This window comes from Babylonia areolata, chromosome 8 (genome assembly GCF_041734735.1).
Source record: "Babylonia areolata isolate BAREFJ2019XMU chromosome 8, ASM4173473v1, whole genome shotgun sequence".
NCBI lineage: Eukaryota > Metazoa > Mollusca > Gastropoda > Neogastropoda > Buccinidae > Babylonia > Babylonia areolata.
The window spans coordinates 9,828,874-9,847,637 of record NC_134883.1 but is presented as its reverse complement, the minus strand read 5'-3'; the positions used below and the strand labels follow the sequence as shown (position 1 = coordinate 9,847,637).

General features: G+C 40.9%; 1 protein-coding gene across 2 annotated transcripts in view; it reads left to right on the top strand.

Moving 5' to 3' along the window:
- Positions 1 to 17,381, top strand: part of LOC143284529 (uncharacterized) — a 95,926-nt gene extending 78,545 nt beyond the window's left edge. For both annotated transcript variants that reach the window (XM_076591240.1, XM_076591239.1), the window contains exons 3-5: positions 9,126 to 9,610; positions 10,017 to 10,133; positions 11,488 to 17,381. In XM_076591240.1, the coding sequence (XP_076447355.1) occupies positions 9,126 to 9,610; positions 10,017 to 10,133; positions 11,488 to 11,798 (913 nt within the window). In that variant the 3' untranslated portion in view covers positions 11,799 to 17,381. The remainder of the gene's footprint in view (positions 1 to 9,125; positions 9,611 to 10,016; positions 10,134 to 11,487) is intronic.
- Positions 17,382 to 18,764: the final 1,383 nt, after the last annotated feature.

Here is an 18,764-nt window from a genome sequence, read left to right as displayed (position 1 = left end):
AGGAGTAACGCTGGAGAGGGTTTTAAAAGAAAAGAACAAAAAAGAAAAGAAACCCTGCAGTTTTAAAAAGTAAAATGGATTTTTTAAAATCTGCAAACACGGCGTTTGATTTGTTTCCCACCACATGTGTTGAACTGAACAAAGCGGGAAAACAAAACAAACATAACAAAAACACGAAATGAGAGATCTGCACAAACAAGTGGTTCACTCCCCACTCACCCTCCTCTTTACTCTCTTCAGCCATTCTTCCTCACCTCTCACTCTCTGCTGTATGTTTCACTGTCAAAGAAAAAAAAAAGAAATATCAACTAAGTGTGGGACCGAGAGCATGTATGTTGAATCTAAGTCTGAATTGAATGACTCGACTAGGTCTGTCTTGGGTGACTGGTCACTTGCTCTTCTGCCGCTGCTCCCAGTGTTTACGGAAGCTACAGAATTGCTCAGTTTGAAATCATCGTGTCGTTGTGTTATTCATTCATTCATACTTTTACTATTTTTGTTTTCTTGCTCGTCCTCTGGTTTAAATAAGTATGGTTTAACAGACTTAAAAAAACACACCCACAAAACACAACTGTATTACTTGTCTTTCTTAAAGTGGTAGTTTTGTGTTTTTAGACATTGTTTCGTGGTTTTTGTTGTTGTTTTTGGTTGGTTTGTTTTTTCTTTCTCGGGAATTGGGTCTCAGATTTGACCAAAGTCTGGGCGATTTATGGCTGTCTTAGCTTCAACTAGAAGAAAACTGTAGAGTAAATTCTACAGCTTTTTTGAAAAACACTTTTTTCATTACAACTTATTATTTTTAGAAATTTCCTAGTTGAAAGCCTTTCATTTTTGGGTTCGTGAGCTAAAATCCCAGTTCACTCGTTTACTCGGGTAAGCCTTCCTACGTACGTATGGCCCTTTTCTTTTCTTCGCTTTTTCTTTCTTCTTTACTTTCTTATAATCCCACTCAGTTTACTGGGTAGTTGTGTTTCGTTTCGTGAGAGTTTTAGTACATTGAGTGAATTTCTATGTTATTCTTTGTTGTTGTGGTTTTTCATGAACCCACCACACTCTGGCGCCAGGCGGGAAATAAGGGATTTTTGTTGTTGTTTTCCAAAGTGAGCATTTTGGTCTTCTACACACAAAGGGGAATCAGAGAGGTCCATGCCGCTGGACCGAGAAGCGGGCATGCCCCATTTGCCATGAGCAATGTCTTTTGGTGAAGTCAGAATGCACCCCCTTGCAAAATGTATGAGAGTTTGTGGCGCGCGTGTGGAGGGTGTGTGCGCGCGTACGTGTGTCTGTGTGCATGTGCGCGTGTGTGTGCCTGCGTACGGGTGTTTAACTGCTTGGATTTGAATATGCACGTGCTAGCAGCACACGTAAGAAAAGCTTGTTTCAACCATCACCTTTTCTTTTTATTTATATTATCGTATGTTTTTCTTACCCTCTCTCTCACCCTCCCCCCCCCCCCTCTCTCTCTCTCTCTCTCTCTGTCAAAACAAGAGCTCAGCTTCGCAGGGTAAATTCAGCATTGGCCGACATCTTATGGCAATTGAGGTGCATGTGCTGTCATGACACGACATGGAGAAGCAGCCGTTGAGTTTGTTCGTGTTGAATGATTCACAAGGGATGTCCTGATAGCAAATACAAGAATGCGAGTTTGATTTTTGATTTTTTGTTTTCTTTCGGTCTGTCTGTCTGCCTCTCAACCTTTTCCCTTTCCCTCGCTGGTAAAACAGGTAATAAATAAATAAATATGAAAAATAAGAATTTAAAAAATGAAATAAAAAAACACGCACGAATCATGCATGCCTTCCAGTACAATAAAATATGCATGTCAGCCGGCAGTTCGCCATGGATGTCTTTACCACACATACAAAAACAAAGCGAAAGTTGTTTTTTGTTTTGTTTTTTTTTGTTTTTTTCCGGTGGACTTAGCACTGCGTATCAATCCTTGGAATTACGTACACACTTGTCGCTCCCATGGATACCGCGTGAATATAGTATGGTTCGTGGATATCGCGAGATATCTGAAGAACATAGTGCATGGAAAGACAGTGTTCCGACCCTTGTAAGTTGCATATTGCACACAAATGGACACATTGGGAGTGGTAACATCGTTATTCCTTGTCCACCAGGTGCTGTAGAAATGCAAACCTTCGACTCTATGATTGGAGGAATATCATGTTGCCGAATTCATTCTGCTGTCTGCCCAGCTGAAGGGTTTAAAAAAAAATTAATTAACAAATGAAATAAAATAAAAAGTTGTGAGAACTTAAAACGTCACACCAAATATTATGTGTCGTTCCGTGTATTTAAAAAAATGGTGCTCCTTGTAATCGTTTTGTTTTACATTTGTATTGAATTTCATGTTGTTTTATGTTCATGTCATTCTTTTCATTTGTTTTATTTTTGTTGTTCGGTTTCGTGCTATTTTTATATTATTTTGGAATCTAGCTTATCATAGTTCATGTTAGGTCCTGATGGCTATAGAAAAGTTTGATAATTATGTACCGAGGGCACCATAGCTGCCGAATGTGTTCAGTGCAGTTTGATCAGTGGAGTCAAATGTGTGTGAAATCAAATCAGATGTCAGTCTGCCCCGAAGAGAAGAAAACATAAGTGACAAAACGAAAGTCTGGATTAAAAAAAATTTTTTTTGGTCTGTGTTCTTAATGTGAGATAATTTTTTAACCCAGTGATATCAGTTGTTGTTTATGCTGCCCAGCTGTAAACACCAGGGGTCGACTTCACACAGACAAATGAGATCACAGAGTGTATTTCAAGGTGTAGGGATTACCGCATATGGTTGATCTCCTCGCCACGTAGACAGCTGCACATTTCATTTCCGATGAATTTATTTGTTTCTTTTTTTTTTTTTTAAATTATAAGTTTGATAGAACATTTGAGGCTTGGGGCAGGTTAACACGTCAGCGGCAGAAAATGTAATCGTTAAACAACTTTGTAAAACATTTGGCAGTGACCTCAAGGACACGTCTGAGACATCTCGCACCTGGGGGTGTCCATATCGTAAACAAGCACGTAAACAAGAGCGAGTGTGTGTTTGACGTGTCCAGAACACAGACATGTGTATGTATGTGGTTGTAGCATTCTTCATATGCGGTAGAACCATCAAGGACCTGGGTGGCGTAGACGACTGTGTATGCGATCTATATTATCTTCTGTGAACAAATCTTCCATAACAACATCGTGTCAGTACACGCACCATCAAAACATATCTGAGCAGTATCACGCTTGCCTCTCCCACGCATCTGCGTTGTCAATTAAAGCTACTCTGAAGTGTTAGGACTGGCTGACCAGATTGATCTCTCAGAAAAAGAACGCGTCTGCGCAACACCCATTTTCCCAACTATTGGCTGACTGCTTGATTCATAATGCATTCAGTTGATTTGGCGGCGTTTGGATACGCCCCCCATTCCCCAGTCTCTCTCTCTCTCTCTCTCTCTAGTCATCCGGTTGTCGATACTGATGACATATGTCTCTTCCCCTTCCCCTTTCTCTCTCTCTTTCTCTCTCTTTCTCTCTCTCTCTTCCTGTCTGTCATCCATCTGTCAATCTGTGTGTGTGTCAGTGTGTGTGTGTGTGTGTGTGTGGGTGGGTGAGTGCGTGCGCGTGTGTCTGTTCTTTATTATATTCTTTCTGCAGGACTTTTTAAAAAAATCTCTCTTTCTCCCCTTTTCATTAGATATATATGTGCTATTGTAACTGATGTAGATTGGCAAGGACCGAGATTGGAAGAATGGGCCATTCCTAAAATCTTAAACCTTGAATAAAAAACGTTTTGAGTTCTGAGTTCTCTCTCCCTGCCCCAAATTTTCAACTTCGCCCCTATGCTATCTTCTACCTCAATCTCTCTGATCCTTGATTACTTTGCAGTTAACTTACTTCAGTCCCATCTGTACCGTTTGCATTTCATTCATTCTGATGTATTCATTCTTACCATTTTTCCGGCCAAGTCTCTTCGCATATCCGTGCAGGTTTAAGAGCATCATTAACGAAGACATATACTACTATACGTGCTTACATACATCATCTCATCTCATCTATCCCTTGACCCGTGGGTGGGTCGTTGGGGCACCATGGATGACTGCCTGGTCAGCTCGCGCCACCTGCCTCGGTCCTCAGCGGCCCTTTGAGTTGTGACAAATGGCAGGCCCGTCCACTCTTTGATGTTGTCCTCCCACCGCTTTCTCTGTCTGCTTCTCTTCCTCCTTCCTTGTACGGTACCCTGCAGGATGGTCTTGGCTAGGCCGTCTGATCGTGCGACGCGTCCATACCAGCGGAGCTTGCGTTCCTTCACTGTGGTTAGCAGGTCTTTGAATGGGCCAATGGCGTTTTGGACTCTTCTTTTCACTTCCTCATTTGTGATGTAAAGCCCAAGACACACACCATGATGATGATACATCATACATTCGTTAAAACATTCAAATCAAAATACACGCGTTTGCACGTGTACATATAGCTACACGCATGCTCCATGCCCGATTTTTTCACTTGTTCACACACACTGCTAACACAGACATACACAGACACAGACATACAGACACCGTAAAGAGAGAAACTCAGCGCGCGCACAGACAGACAGACAGACAGACACACACACACACACACACACACACACACACACACACACACACCGCGGGTTACGTCGACGACGTCGGAGCAGGCCACCGGCAGAAGGCAAGTAGACACTTCAACGGTTAGGTGGAGAGATCTGGGCCTTTCAGTTCACTGCTCTCTGACTCATCCATGAGATCCTCCCCTCCCCTCTTCCCTTCAACCTACCTCTCCCCCCAACCCCTCTCACCACCCGTAAGTTTCCTGACTGTCCCCCACCCCTTCCCCCCACACCGTCCCCAGCTTACCTGACTGCATGCTGCCTAACAACTGGCAATTGGTGTTTTGAGCGGGGTAACGTGGCCAAGTGGAAAGACTGCTTGAGGGGAAAGACACATGTAGAGCGTGCATGCCTGTGACGATGTAAATCGTGGTCCAAAGATCGAAGCTTGCGCGGATATGACTACTACAGTAATATGGATAGATCCGTGTGTCCTCTTAAAACCTGGATGTGTAAAAGTGCCCCTTCACATTCCCTTGCTATACGGAGGTATATATATAAAAAAAAAGAAGTGTCTGTGTCTTTGTGTGATCCTTTATGAGTAGTAATGTTTTATTTTACGGGAAAAATAACACTTAAAAAATATTACTCGCAGCCTTCACAGCCATACCCAGTCTTCGGGAAATAACTCACCCCCCACCCCACCCCCTGAATTATGTGTGTGTGTGTGTGTGTGGAAGGGAGTGGGGTGGGGTTGAAGATGAAGATAAATGTCCCTAAAGCTTATCGGCATTGCTGGAGGCAGTCCGTACGTTACGGGGAGCAGTGTCTTGTCATGAGCACTCGTTGCGCCTTGTTGCTCTTTCCACACCTGTTTTTGTTTTGCTGTGGGCTGTTGGTACTAGTTAATATGGTGTAGAAAACAAGTCTTAGTGTGCGGGTAAGTATGCCCATTTGCGAACAGCGTTTAATTGCGAACGGTTCGTGTACCGCCCCGCATCGAAGCATTTTCACGACGCACAGTTCACAACTTAACGTCTGCTTTGACCTTGCTCTGACACATTAATGAATATCCATTAACAAGAACCAGTCAAACATCTGATTCAGACTGTTTCCGCTGTCTTCTCTTCGCGCACCACTGCCGACCAAGTTCACAGACGTGCTCTCAAAATCTTAAAATTAAGGGAAGTCCTATAGGACTTGAAACTTTGACACAGTTTGAAACAGCTGATTTGATAGGATATGTTGAATGAACTGTGCAATACCAGGCCTGGCGGAATTTAAGAACGTATTTTGGTAACAGATCAGGACGTCGGTTTTGACAGGAATCTCCAAAATAGTGTCGTTTGCAAGTAGGCTATAGGATGTTTTGACGTGTCTATTTGCGAATAGTGATGCTGCACAGTTCCTGAGCGCTGTCAGCAGGGTGTGTTGTGTGGGTAGGTGTGTATATATGTGTGGGTTTTTTGTTTGGTTGGTTTTTGTTTTTGTTTTTTGGTGTGTGTGTGTGTGTGTGTTTGTGTGTGTGATCAAAACCAAGAATACAACAGTCTGGTGCGGTTTCCCAATAATATGTTATGTCTAATGAGTTCAAGACCTTCTGTTTTGATTGTCCACATGTACCCAAACCCATCGTTTGCAGTTTGACTTGCCCGTTCGCATTTTTACCGTCAGGCACCCATGGTATTTCAACCGTTGAGGAAGAAAAAAAATCGATGAAAAGAAGGAATATATACGAACTTAACATGGTGCAACAAATCGGAGAAAGACTTCGAAAACAGAAAAGCTACAATTGACGATCGTACAACCTGTTATCTGTACAACACATACATTGAGCTGGCCGCTTCAACTGGATCGTTTGCCAGTAGGCCTACCTACCACAGTTCTCTGTTGACGACTTCCAACAGGATACGGCCAGTTGGCCTGTCAATATTTACACACACCACTCACTCCAATTGATGATCGTCCGGGATTCCTTTTGCCGCTAAATACCATACCCAACATTGGGAGAAAAAGAAAAAGGAAGAAGCTCAACACCGAAACGATAATTTCCTCGCGGAGGACAGAGAGCTGAATGGTACAGACAGGAAGTGTGCGGGGTAGGCGGGGAAGGGGAGCCGACCGAATGGTGGAAGAAGTGGTGGGGGAGAAAGAGGCGGGGCAAAAAACAAAAACAAAAAAAGTGCCTGCAAGGATGCATGGCCTGTCTGGCATTTTTCACGCGTTTTGCGCGTGCTTGGGCTGCATGCGCTCCTGCCTGCGCGGTGGGCCTCCTTGCATTCCGAGGAGAGAAAGAAGAATAGAAAGAATACCCCTCTCTCTCTCTCTCTCTCTCTCTCTCTCTCTCTCTCTCTCTCTCACACACACACACACACATATGCCTGTGTTATCTCTATTTTTCCATGTTTCTCTGCATGTCTGTCCGTCTCTGCATCTCTGTCTTCTTATGTCAGACCGTCTTTCTCTATCTGTCTGTCTGTGTGAGCGAGCGTGCGCGGCTGCTTCCTAGCGTGATGTGACCTTCGTTCCATCACGTAATCTGGTCTTGTGCAACCCACTGACAGTAAACAGACTTTTTTCGAACTTATTTTTCGTTTGGTTTTCTTTTGTTTAACACACACGCGCGCGCGCGCGCCTCTCTCTCTCTCTCTCTCTCTCTCTCTCACACACACACACACACACACACACACAACGATTCTCTGTTCTCAGCACTGAGATATATCCACCCTATCGTGAGTTTCCTGATCAAAAGTTTTCTCTCACACCTGCGTTGTCTGTCTTCGGTTTTCGTGCACTTTAAAACTTCATTAGCAAGTCTACAGCGGCCAACTCCCCACCCACCCCCCACCCCCACATTGTTCTCTCTCTGTCTCTTCCATAGAAGAGATAAACTAAACGAACGAACGAATGAATGAATGAATATATGAATAAATAAATGCAATAAAATGAAATAAAAACACCAGTCGGGGGTGTTGGGGAGGGTTTTGCGATACACGGTGGGGTGGCGGCGTGCTGTACAAAGAAAGCCGTTGTCGTGCATGATAGGACGTACACTACAATACAGCACGTGCAGCAAACCGGCCCCGGCCCTCTTCTCCCCCCCTACTCCCCTCTTCCTCGGTCTTGAGATTTGACAGTGAAGAATTGATTATAAGAGGAGGTAAACCAGTCGACTTGTGGAGACCTGAAGACTACTGAGAAATTGCGGCATGAGATTTGACGATCCGTAAAGCCTGACGTCATTGTGTTTCCGTTATGAACAAGGTGGAGAAGGGGATGGGGGTGGTGGTGTCAGAAAGGAGGAACTGCCAGTGCGTGTGTGTGTGTGTGTGTATTTGTGTGTGTGTGTGTGTGGAGGGGGGAGTGGGGGGATCATGGCTGGTACCCTCAGTGTGTGTGGGTGGCTGGGTAGGCGGTTATTTTCAGGTACGCAGGGCTATCCTTTTTATTGTTTTATTTATTTATTTATTTTTTATATCTTATTGGGCTGAGGGGTTTCGTCACTGGGGGTCCTAATCATGTGTGATAAGCCGTCTTGGAGAGTTGGAGCGTTTCCCTGGCTCTTGTCTGTGTTGCTCTCTCTCTCTCTCTCTCTCTCTCTCGCCATTGTAAATTAAAAAAAGAAATAGGGTAGTTACTACAAAGAAAAAAGATGGCTCAGCCAAGGAAACGAACTGGTACAACTGCCAGGGCTGTCTTAAGCAGCAATGCACAAAAATGAAAGAAGGAAAAGTCAGACAATATCAGTACCTCTTAATAATCGGTAGGATCTTTGACTGAAGTGAGTGTGGTTCAGAATACTAATGGGATACAGACAGATGTTGGGAGGATTCTTACAACAGCGTGCTAGATTGTCTACTTAAGAAGTCCTTTGTGGTGGGGGAACCTGGCCCCTTCCAAACCAGCTGTCGCCGTGGAAGATAGGCCACTTGACATGACAGTTCTGATTGCCTGTGTCCTCAAGTATGCTGAAAAAAAGAAATGAAAAAAAGAAGGGTTAAAAGGGAGATCAGGTGATGATAGGGATTGAAGATAGGCTGGAGAATTAATTCCACCCCTGTCCCCCTCAGTCTCTCTCTATCTCTCTCTCTCTCTGCGTATGTCTGTGTGTGTGTGTGTGTGTGTGTGTGTGTGTGTGTGTGTGTGTGTGTCTCTTATTTATGCTTTAGCATATTATTTAGTATTATGTAGTGTAGACCCTAACAGGGTGGGGACTAGATGACAAAAAGTGCACCGGTGCTTATCTAATAGCCAAGCCTCGAAAATAAAGAATTTTGTCTTGTGTTGTCTTGTCTTATGTGCTCATGTGTGTGTTTGTGTCTGTGTGAGAGAGCATTTTCAGTGAAAAAAACAAACAAAAAACAAAAACACATTGTTTCACACTGTTAGTGCATCTTGAGCAGAAAAACAGCCGCAGTATGCAGTAAAAGGGGGTGAAAAAATATCAGCAGAAGCGTACTTGTCTGTTTATCAGATATTACTGATCCATTATTGTAAAACTACAGGACCACTGGATAACTTGATACGTAAATGAAATGAATCCATTCTCTGTGTGTTGCAGGCAATTTTCCAGCTTTAACGGGGAAGCCCCCCCAGCCCCACCCTACCCTGGTCCCCCTCCTGGTCCCCCACCTGCTTACTTTGCCCCGCGAGGAGGAGACGACCATGCTGCAGACAGCTACTCCCACCACCCCCTGTATGGCCCCCCTCCCCCTCTGCCTGCTGCCCCTCACACATCGCCCATGTCGTCATCATCGCCATCAGCCTCCAGTCACTTGGTGGACCTGTCTCACGCGCATGTGGCTTCATCGTCAGACATCCAGAACGCTCCGCTGAACCTGTCTCTCTCCAACAGCCCGCTTCCTCCCGTGTCCTTGCCATCGTCATCGTCGTCGTCAACAGCATGGCAGCCTCACCGGACGTCGGTCATCACGTGCATGTCCTCATCATCATCCCCTGTGTCCAGTGGAGGCAGCAGCCCCCATGCTCACAACGGCCATGGGGCTCACAGTGGTCGTGCAAGCCCTAGTTGCAGCAGTCATCCCGGTAATTGTCTTTTGTCACATGTTGGGAAGCTAGGTCAAATACGTAAAAACCCACGTGTGCAGCTGTACTGGTGAACATTGGAGTTGCAGGCCAGAATGCAACTCAGAATGAAAAGAACATTCTTGAAAATGCCAGAAGATAGCAAGAAAAGTTTAACCTTTCAAAAATGATATGTGATGACCTTGAAAGCAATCAGCTCACATTTTTAGCATGTTAGATTGATTTCAGTTGTCATACTTTCACATGAACCCAAATCGCCAATAAATCCATTATGTATTACATGCATGTATGTATTTGTATGCCTGTGTGTGCATGCACATGTGTAGAAGCGTGTAGGTGAAAAGTAATAAAGAAGCTGTTTCCTTCAGTTTTACAACTGTTCCATGAGAAGATGATTTTTGTGCAGTGTCAGATCCTGCCATAGAAGAACATTTCCGGCGCTCCCTTGCAAGTTATGGAGACTCAGTTCCCAAGACAACGGCATCTAGTGCCAGTTCTCAGGAGTCCAATGTGTCCATAACAGGTACATATATCTATCTGTCAAACTATCTTTCTATCTGTCTATATATATCTCTCTCTCTACACACACACACACACACACACACACACACATATATATATATATATATATATAGTGGGAGGTAGACTAAAAAAATCTTGGTAAAAGTCGACTTACTTGGGATAAAAGAGGCAACGTATCGAGCCACAAGCTCTTCTTCAGGCAAATGAAATGAGTGGATATATATATATATATCTACCTATCTGTCAAACTATCTTTCTATCTGTCTATATATATATATCTCACACACACACACACACACACACACACACACACACACACACACACACACACACACACACACACACACAATTGTCAATATATGTGTGTGTGTGTGTGTATGTGTGTGTGTATATATATATATATATATATGTGTGTGTGTGTGTATATATATGTGTGTGTGTGTGTGTGTGTGTGTGTGTGTGTATATCACCATCTATTTCTTCTTTTTCTTTTCTATTTATACTAGATACCCCCATGTCTTCATTTCTTCCTGTTTTGAGAAAACTCTTTATGGGTTGCTTTGGAAAATCTATGAATTGTGATTTTTCTCTAGAGTTTGGAAACACACCAATTAATTGTAAGTGACGTTTTTTGACTACATACTGTGGTGGTGATTTATTGCCTTTGCTGAGAAATCTGATTAGTCTACAGGGAATGAAACTGCCCTCATTTCAGCCATAACAAATATTTGTCTTGTCTCATAGAGAGAACTTAAATGGTCCCCAGTTGCTGTCTTTGATGGGTTTTTATTTCCCTGCCCAAACTCTCCTTTTTTCCTATTGTTTGCTTATTTGTGTTATGATCACAGGGATGAAGAAAACACTGACTTACACACAACACTCACATGCATGCAGTGAATGCATACGGAAGTACCCAAGCATATACACACTTGTAAGCAGATAAACAAATGTATGCAATTTCTCAACCATTCGTAAAAAATCTGTAAGATGCATACTATCATCCCTTCAGTTTTATCATCACTAAGTACACATTGTCAGATATTGGTGGCACAAAATTTACAAGTCGAGGTAGGGGGCAACAGAGAAGAGAAATAGAAGAAGCATAAAATTGAAAAAACATTTTCTCAGTTTTCACCAACAACAACAAAAAAGCAAAGAAAATGTTAGAAGGAAAGAAAGAAAATGAATCTTCAAGTACAAAAGGAAAGGAAAAAAGAGTGGTTATAAATCTACTTAAAAAGAAATAATTGAATATAAAGATTTTTGGTTTTATCATTTAGTATTGTCAGACAAACTTTGTTTCCATCATTGATATGGTACCTTGAAGTTAGTCTGACACTGTTGTGTGTGTGCAGGGTCAGTTGACGATCACTTTGCCAAGGCGTTGGGAGATTCCACATGGAAGGCGCTTAAATCCCACAGTGACTTGGCCCCTGAAATCTTCACTGGCTCTGTTGACGACCATTTCGCCAAAGCTCTTGGCGCCACCACTTGGCGGAGAATCAAAGCAGAGACTGAACATTCAGAAAATTCCAGCACTGCTGTTCACAACTGTAACCCTACCACTGCCTCCAACAGCACCACAAGTAACAGTCCTGGTCACACGTCATCATCGTCCTCACCCTCTCATTCTGGGACTTCCCTCAGTGCTCCTGTTACTTCATAACACCCTGATCTGATTGGTGGGAAATGACGTCACTAGCAGACAGTGACTGTGTTCAAAGTAGAGGTACATGTCATGTAGGTGTGAATGCTTACAGTGCAGTGTTACGCAGCCACTTCTCTTTCTGCATCTGCCCCACCCCCTTTGTTTTTTTGTTTTCCATGTTGATAAGGTGCTTTTTTGACATCCAGACTTGCCATACAGGTAAAAGCCTCTTTCTGATAGGTTTTACTGCAAAAACAAGGGAAATATGAAGTTTTGCTGGCAGTTTGTGAAATTCATGACTTGAATGAAAACTGCATAAAGCATTGCTTGTTTTTTTATTGATCGACAAAGCAAAATAATTTTAACAACTGAACTTTTCTTTGTACAGCAAATAAGAACACTTTAAAATCTGGGTTGCTGTGACCAGAAATATGTCAGCCATGTGCCACACCTGACTCCATTGTAATGGACAAAACGACAGAATTCCTGAAAGCATGACTGCTTTTTTGGGTTTATGATGTTTGCCATTGTTTTATATGTTATGATAAATGATAGTTACCTACTGAATTGGTTTCGATCTAGTGTGTTGTACAGTTTGGTGTAAGTATTTGTTTCAATATTCTAATTTAGTTTTATCTAATTTTGAGTGGTGGTGTTCTTCAGTGTAGTGTCCTAAGCTTCCAGATTTACAGACACACTGTGTGGATTCTAGCTGTGCATTTAACTGTCTTTGAAAAAAAACTTCTTGGGGGAAAAAAACACAGAGAAAAGATGCATGTTGAAAAACAATAATTAGAACATAAACAATTATGAGTGAGCATTCATGATACAGTCAGTGTGATTGTTCCATGGTATTGACAATTGTTGAAACATGTAGTTTTACATATGAATTGTCTATTTACCAGCATAATGCATTAAGACAGCATGGCAAAGGAAAACTTGATATGCTTGATATGTCTATGTATTATGCCTATATGATAAATAACAAATGAATGAGAACAGATTCCAGTTTCACAACTATGAAGTAAAGACTAATATGCAATGAAAATACACAAGAAAAACCACACACAACATACACTTTAATTTTGCTTGAACAATGAAATTTGTTTTTCACCAGGATTTATATACTTTATTGCATTGTGATATTTAAGAGTCTTGAAAAAATTTAGTATATTTTCCTCTGAGAGTTATGATAAAGAAATTTGGCATTGAGCTAATAGTTACGTATTGTATCAAGTGCACATGCATGTGTGTTTGTATGTGTCTGGATGTGGGTGAAAGATCCTTGTCCAGTATAATGGTACATAAGACACATGAGAGTTATGATCACAAGCCGATAAGAGCCTTCAACATCAGAACATGTTCAGCAATCACTTTAACAGCACAATTGATCCTGTCTTTGCTCACACAATATCTCTTGTGAAAAGCTCATGTCTGTACAAGATTACAGAAGTGTCTTGAAATGTGTGGTCAGGACTGCAGTTAACTAGTGGCACAGTTCAGTGATGACATGCAGAAAGAACTGGGTGCCAGTCCATATGTTGAGCTATAGGAATGTATTTGTTGCACATTTGGCCCAGACTCTGCATGCATTTTTAGGGTTCTTTTTTTATGTTATTTCTTATTGATGATACATTTTGTATAGTATGATTTTTGTTGTACATGTTTTTATTGTTTGTTTGGTGGTGTTTTTTTGGGTTTTTTTTTTTTCTAAAGTTCATCTTTAAGAAAATCATATTTTCATTTTGTGTTGATATCAGCCATTTTCCAGAAATTCTTGAAGGCAGACTTACTCTCTTTACTGACTTGGTTGAGGAATATCATCAGTTATGAATTTGTCTTTAGTGTATCATCATGTCATTCAGATCCATTACACTTTTGTGCAAATGCATGTGTTGTTATAAAATTATGTGTACAGATAAGAAAAATGTGCAGAAATGTGTGTTAAATCTCAAAATGTGTACTTTTTTATGTAACCACATGTACCAGCCTGTCTCAGATCTGTATGAACTGCCATAATCTCTCTCATTTTTAGACAGAAGCAAAAGTGACTCTTGAACTTTGTTGTGCAGTTTATATGTTTCCACTTGTCCCTTTGTAATTTTTTTCATGGACCACGGGGAAGGAAAGAATTAAGACCGTAACCTCTTCATTTTCCAATTACACATTATGGTAGTAGCAAGCGTCATAAGCTTTTCACGGAGGAAATCAGTTGTCACTTGGTGATGCCTTACATGCTAGACTCAGAAACAATCTGCCTAGCTTACTGAGCATTCACTGAAATCTTTAACTCAACTGTCCAGTTCTCTCTTTGCTCAAGTCTGTCATTTGGGACAAAGCATTCATCTGGGAAATGATATGTATCAAGACAAACAGTTTACACTTCTTCCTTGTAGAAAATAACAGCCTGAGTCAATTTTTTTTTGATATTTTGATTATTCTTATTGAAATGAAAACATGAATGCTTTTCTCTTTCTTTTTTTTGTAACTTTTTTTTGTAAGGGATAAATATAAAGACAACTGCTTTGGATTATTTTTCCTGTCTTGCAATCCATCAACAGCAATTTTCACATTTACATATTCTTTCCTTTTACCTCTTTTTTTTCTTTCATGCATGTGTGTGTGTGTGTGTGTTCACTGTCATGCTTCAGTGTTCAGTATTGCTATTTTCTGATTTTCCTTTTGTTTTTCTTGCTTTTTTTTTCCCTTTGTTCATTTTAAAAGATAGTTTGACATAATTATAACATGTTTCAAAGCAAAGAAACTGTTGCAAAGTGATCTGCATATCATTATATAAAGCCTGTAAATGCATATATCTTTTCTCCATGTAAAGTTGTTGTTGGGAAAAGATATGGTGTGCCATCATGTCATAGAATTAATTGTTCATACCAAATGTTAACATTGTATGGTTGAACATTCTGTTTATAACATTCTGTGTATGTATTCTTTTGTTATTCACTTGTTCTTCACCGTGGGCTAAGCACTTGAATCTTATTGCTGAGTATTGACAGAGTTTGTAAATGTACTGGTTATATATCTGGAAATAAAAAATAGTGAATGAAAATTAGATACACAAAAAATGACAAATAATCCAAATGTAAAAAGTAATTCATACTTGAACCTATGAGAGAATGTTGGTTTGATGCAGGGGTTAGGAAACTGGGGGGGCAGTTTGCATGAATGTGATACTGTATGGAAATACAGTGTTGCACAAAACCGTGTTCAGCAAACTGATCATTATCTATGCAAATGGAAAAAAACAAAAGACGTGCATTTCCTCAGTGACAAGTCGACATTTGTGTTCTTCAAGCAAAAGGTATTATTGATATATTTTGAAACACTCTAGGTCTGTTTTTAGCATGTTTATCATTAAAACAACAACAACAACAAAACTTTCAAACTTTTCCCCACGCAGTACATACACTTTCACACAGGGATTCAAATTCACACATGCGCATGCGTACGCACGCCCACACATGCATGCACGCACGTACTTACAAACACACACACACACACACACACACACACACACACACACACACACACTATATCTTATCCAAAGGAGAAAAAAGTGAATGTTGTAAGATATATCATATGAAAGAATAAAGAGTGTTGAAATTAGTTCTTGATAAGAACTGCTTCCATGATGAAATGTTTGAAGCTGAAGACAATGCATTTCAGTGTACATGTATCTCCACTTTATTGAATTTCTTGTTATGTGGATCATTGCATTGTAAAATATTCATTGTTCATGACTTCTGTCATTGTATATTCAGTGTGTAAATTTTCTCTCATATATCACCATTCTTTAAAATGTGATAGTTCTGATTCTGCCTAATTGCAAATGTTTGATTGTGTGATGAAGTCTCTAATTGAGTCAACCCTGAAATAACTTTTTGTGAATACAGTTAAGGTCAGTATAGCCACCAAACCCAGCCTCAACACCCAAACCCCCCCTTTTTTTGTTGGTTGTGAAGATTTAGCTTTGCATTTAATCAATTTGATTTTCAAAAAATATTGTTTATTAATAGTCTTACCCTTGTCAGTCCATGTTCATTTGTAAATATTTTGCAAACTGATAATTTGCATGGTGTACATGTTTGTTTATTTTTATGAGGGAGAGAGAGAAGGGGAGGGGAGAGAGTAAGAGCTAATTGCAGTAAAATGGCTTTTTCCATGTGTGTGAATGTGTGTTTATGAGAGAGAGGGGGGGGGGGGGGGGGGGAGAAATTGATTGATTGAAGTGCTAATGGCAGTAAAATGGCTTTTTGTGTGTGTGTGTGTGTGTGTCATTGTTTTTGATAACGTTGTCATGTCAGTTTGTTATTCATTTATTTACACCATTTTGATTATTTAAAAATTATTCCTGTTGATTACACTTACTAGTCTGCTTCAATTTGTTATTGGCCATGAGTCTGGATTGGTCTTGAATTATTTCATCACACATTCATTACTGTTCACATACCTTGTGCGCGCGCAAGTGTGTCTCTGTGTGTGTGTGTGTGTGTGTGTGTGTACATGCAAAAATGCATTTCTTATCAGAAGAGAATAGAATATGATCCAGAAGGATCATCGCATCTGAAAATAATACATTGTCAAATCAAATTTGTTTTCTTTTTCATGAAACATAATCTGAATGCAAAACAGCAGCATCAGAAAAAATTGGTTTTTTTTTTCAATCACGAAATCATTGCTCAAAATAATATTAGCAACACAGTTATAACTACAGTGGTATGGTTTTTTTCTTTCTGTGTATTAGTGATTTAGCACTTCTTGGTAATCAAAACAAAGATCAAGAACACACAGTTTATGTCATCAGTGAGGGATTTCTTAGCGGATGGTGCCCTGCATATAACAGACACCACTAAACACCACTAGTGACTCAGCAGTTGTATGGAATCTGCTGTGGTGGATGACCTTATGGCGACCTAACACTTACAACCTGGACTGTGACAGAGTGAGTCTGGGTGTGATGGTATGGGAGTTCAGAAGCAGGGAGTACACGGAAAATGAGACAGCAAACAAAACAAAACGAAAAGAAAAAGAATGAAAAGGGTGGGGTGATTGGAGGGGGGGATGGGGAGGGGGGAGGGGGGTAACATAGGCAGCATTCTCATAGGTGCTTTTTCATAATGCACACAGCCATGTACTACAGGAGTAAGTGCGTTCATTCACACACCCATCATTTTATCGACAGGAGTCTGTACGAAAAAAAGACATGGCTCCAGTATCTTGCAACTTGCTATGAATGTTTTCTTAGTCATTGTTAGTCTTTTGAAAGACATGTTGATGTTAAGACATGCCAATTAAAAATGTATTAAAAATTGTGATGCTTGTGGACTTTATTAACAGATGTGTTATTGTCTTTGTTGTGGAAAAAATTCAACTTATGCCTTGTTGAATGAATACCGGTAAATGTTTCTGTGAAAACTGACAATGAGATTTGTAACAGATGTACATAGTTGTCAGTGTGATTGGAATGTTTTATTGTTACATAAGATGATAAAGAATGGCTAGTGTGTGTGTGCGTGTATGTGTGTGTATGTGTGTTTTGCTGAGAGACTTATTTTGTTTCTTGTGTAAATGATCAATTAAAGCTGAAAATAGTAAACAGTCATTGTTTATGTGTTTGCTTCCATGTGTTTGGAAAGACACACAGAGAGAATGAATGTGTGTGTCTGTGTCTGTCTGTGCGTGCACCATGCAAGGTGTGGTTGTTGATGCACTTGGGCAGTGATTTCTGTTTCCTGACCAGTCGAGAGAATGGCAAAGCTAACATCAGCTTCATTTAGCTCATCTCTTCTTCTGGATGATGCCCAGGGTCTCCTTTGCCACTTCACAAGAATACATAACCTGCTCTAATCTGAGCAGTGTCTTAGCAATATCAAACACTGTTGTACATTAAATCACTTGGAATCTGTTACCTGATGTGGTTGCCTTATGCATCTTTGAAGTGCAGTACTCAAACAGGGTGCTAATGGACAGTTGTTTCATACTTAAGCTGGAGTCCGTTGGGGCTGCTGTCAGTCTTCCATGCTTTTCAACATATTCCTGGAATGAATCATGACTGATGCACTTGAAGATCATGTCAGGACAGTCAGCATTGGAGGAAGAATCATCATGATCCTTCGCTTCGCAGGTGACATGGACTGCTTGGCAGGTAGTAAGCAAGAACTTACCCAGCTAGCTAAGAAAAAAAAGAAGAAAAAAATGGATGAAGCATCAACAAAATATGGTATGGAAATAAGTACCAAAAAGACCAGGTGGCCAGGCACAGCACCACCATCACTGATGATATAACTGTCCAGGTACAGAAGCCCAGAACTGTTCAACATTTCACCTACATGGAATCCATCATCAGTAATCAAGGATCCAAACCAGAAATCCTCTGAAAGGTAACAGAGACACTGTCCAGACTGAAACCTTTCTAATGTATGGAAGGATGATATGGATACTTATATAGTACCTATCTTCAGTCGGAGATCAAGCTCTAAGCACTTTACATACTTGGGGTCATTTGTACAATAGCCTACCTACCTGGATAGAGCTGAGTGATGGCTGCCATTGGGTGCTCATCATTTGTTTCCTGTGTCATTCGATCAGATTTCAGGCACGCACACATACACACTGACAGACAAGCAACATTTTATGTGTATGACTGTTTTGTTTATTTACCCTGCCATGTAGGAAGCCATACTCCATTTTCGGGGATGTGCATGCTGGGTATGTTATTGTTTTCAATAACCCACCAAACGTTTACATGGATTACAGGATCTTTAACGAGCATGTATGTATGGACAGAGGGGGAGGGGGATTGGGTGTGTGTGGAAAATGAAGCAAATGTGTTGCCGCAGCATTACTTATTTGTGTATATCAGCTGTATAGCCTGGTGTTGCTCTTTGGTCTGCGACAGTTAAACCATTGTCATTTTGTGTGTGTTGGTCTTGGGGTATGGGCTGAAATATTGCGTTGCTGGGGTGAATG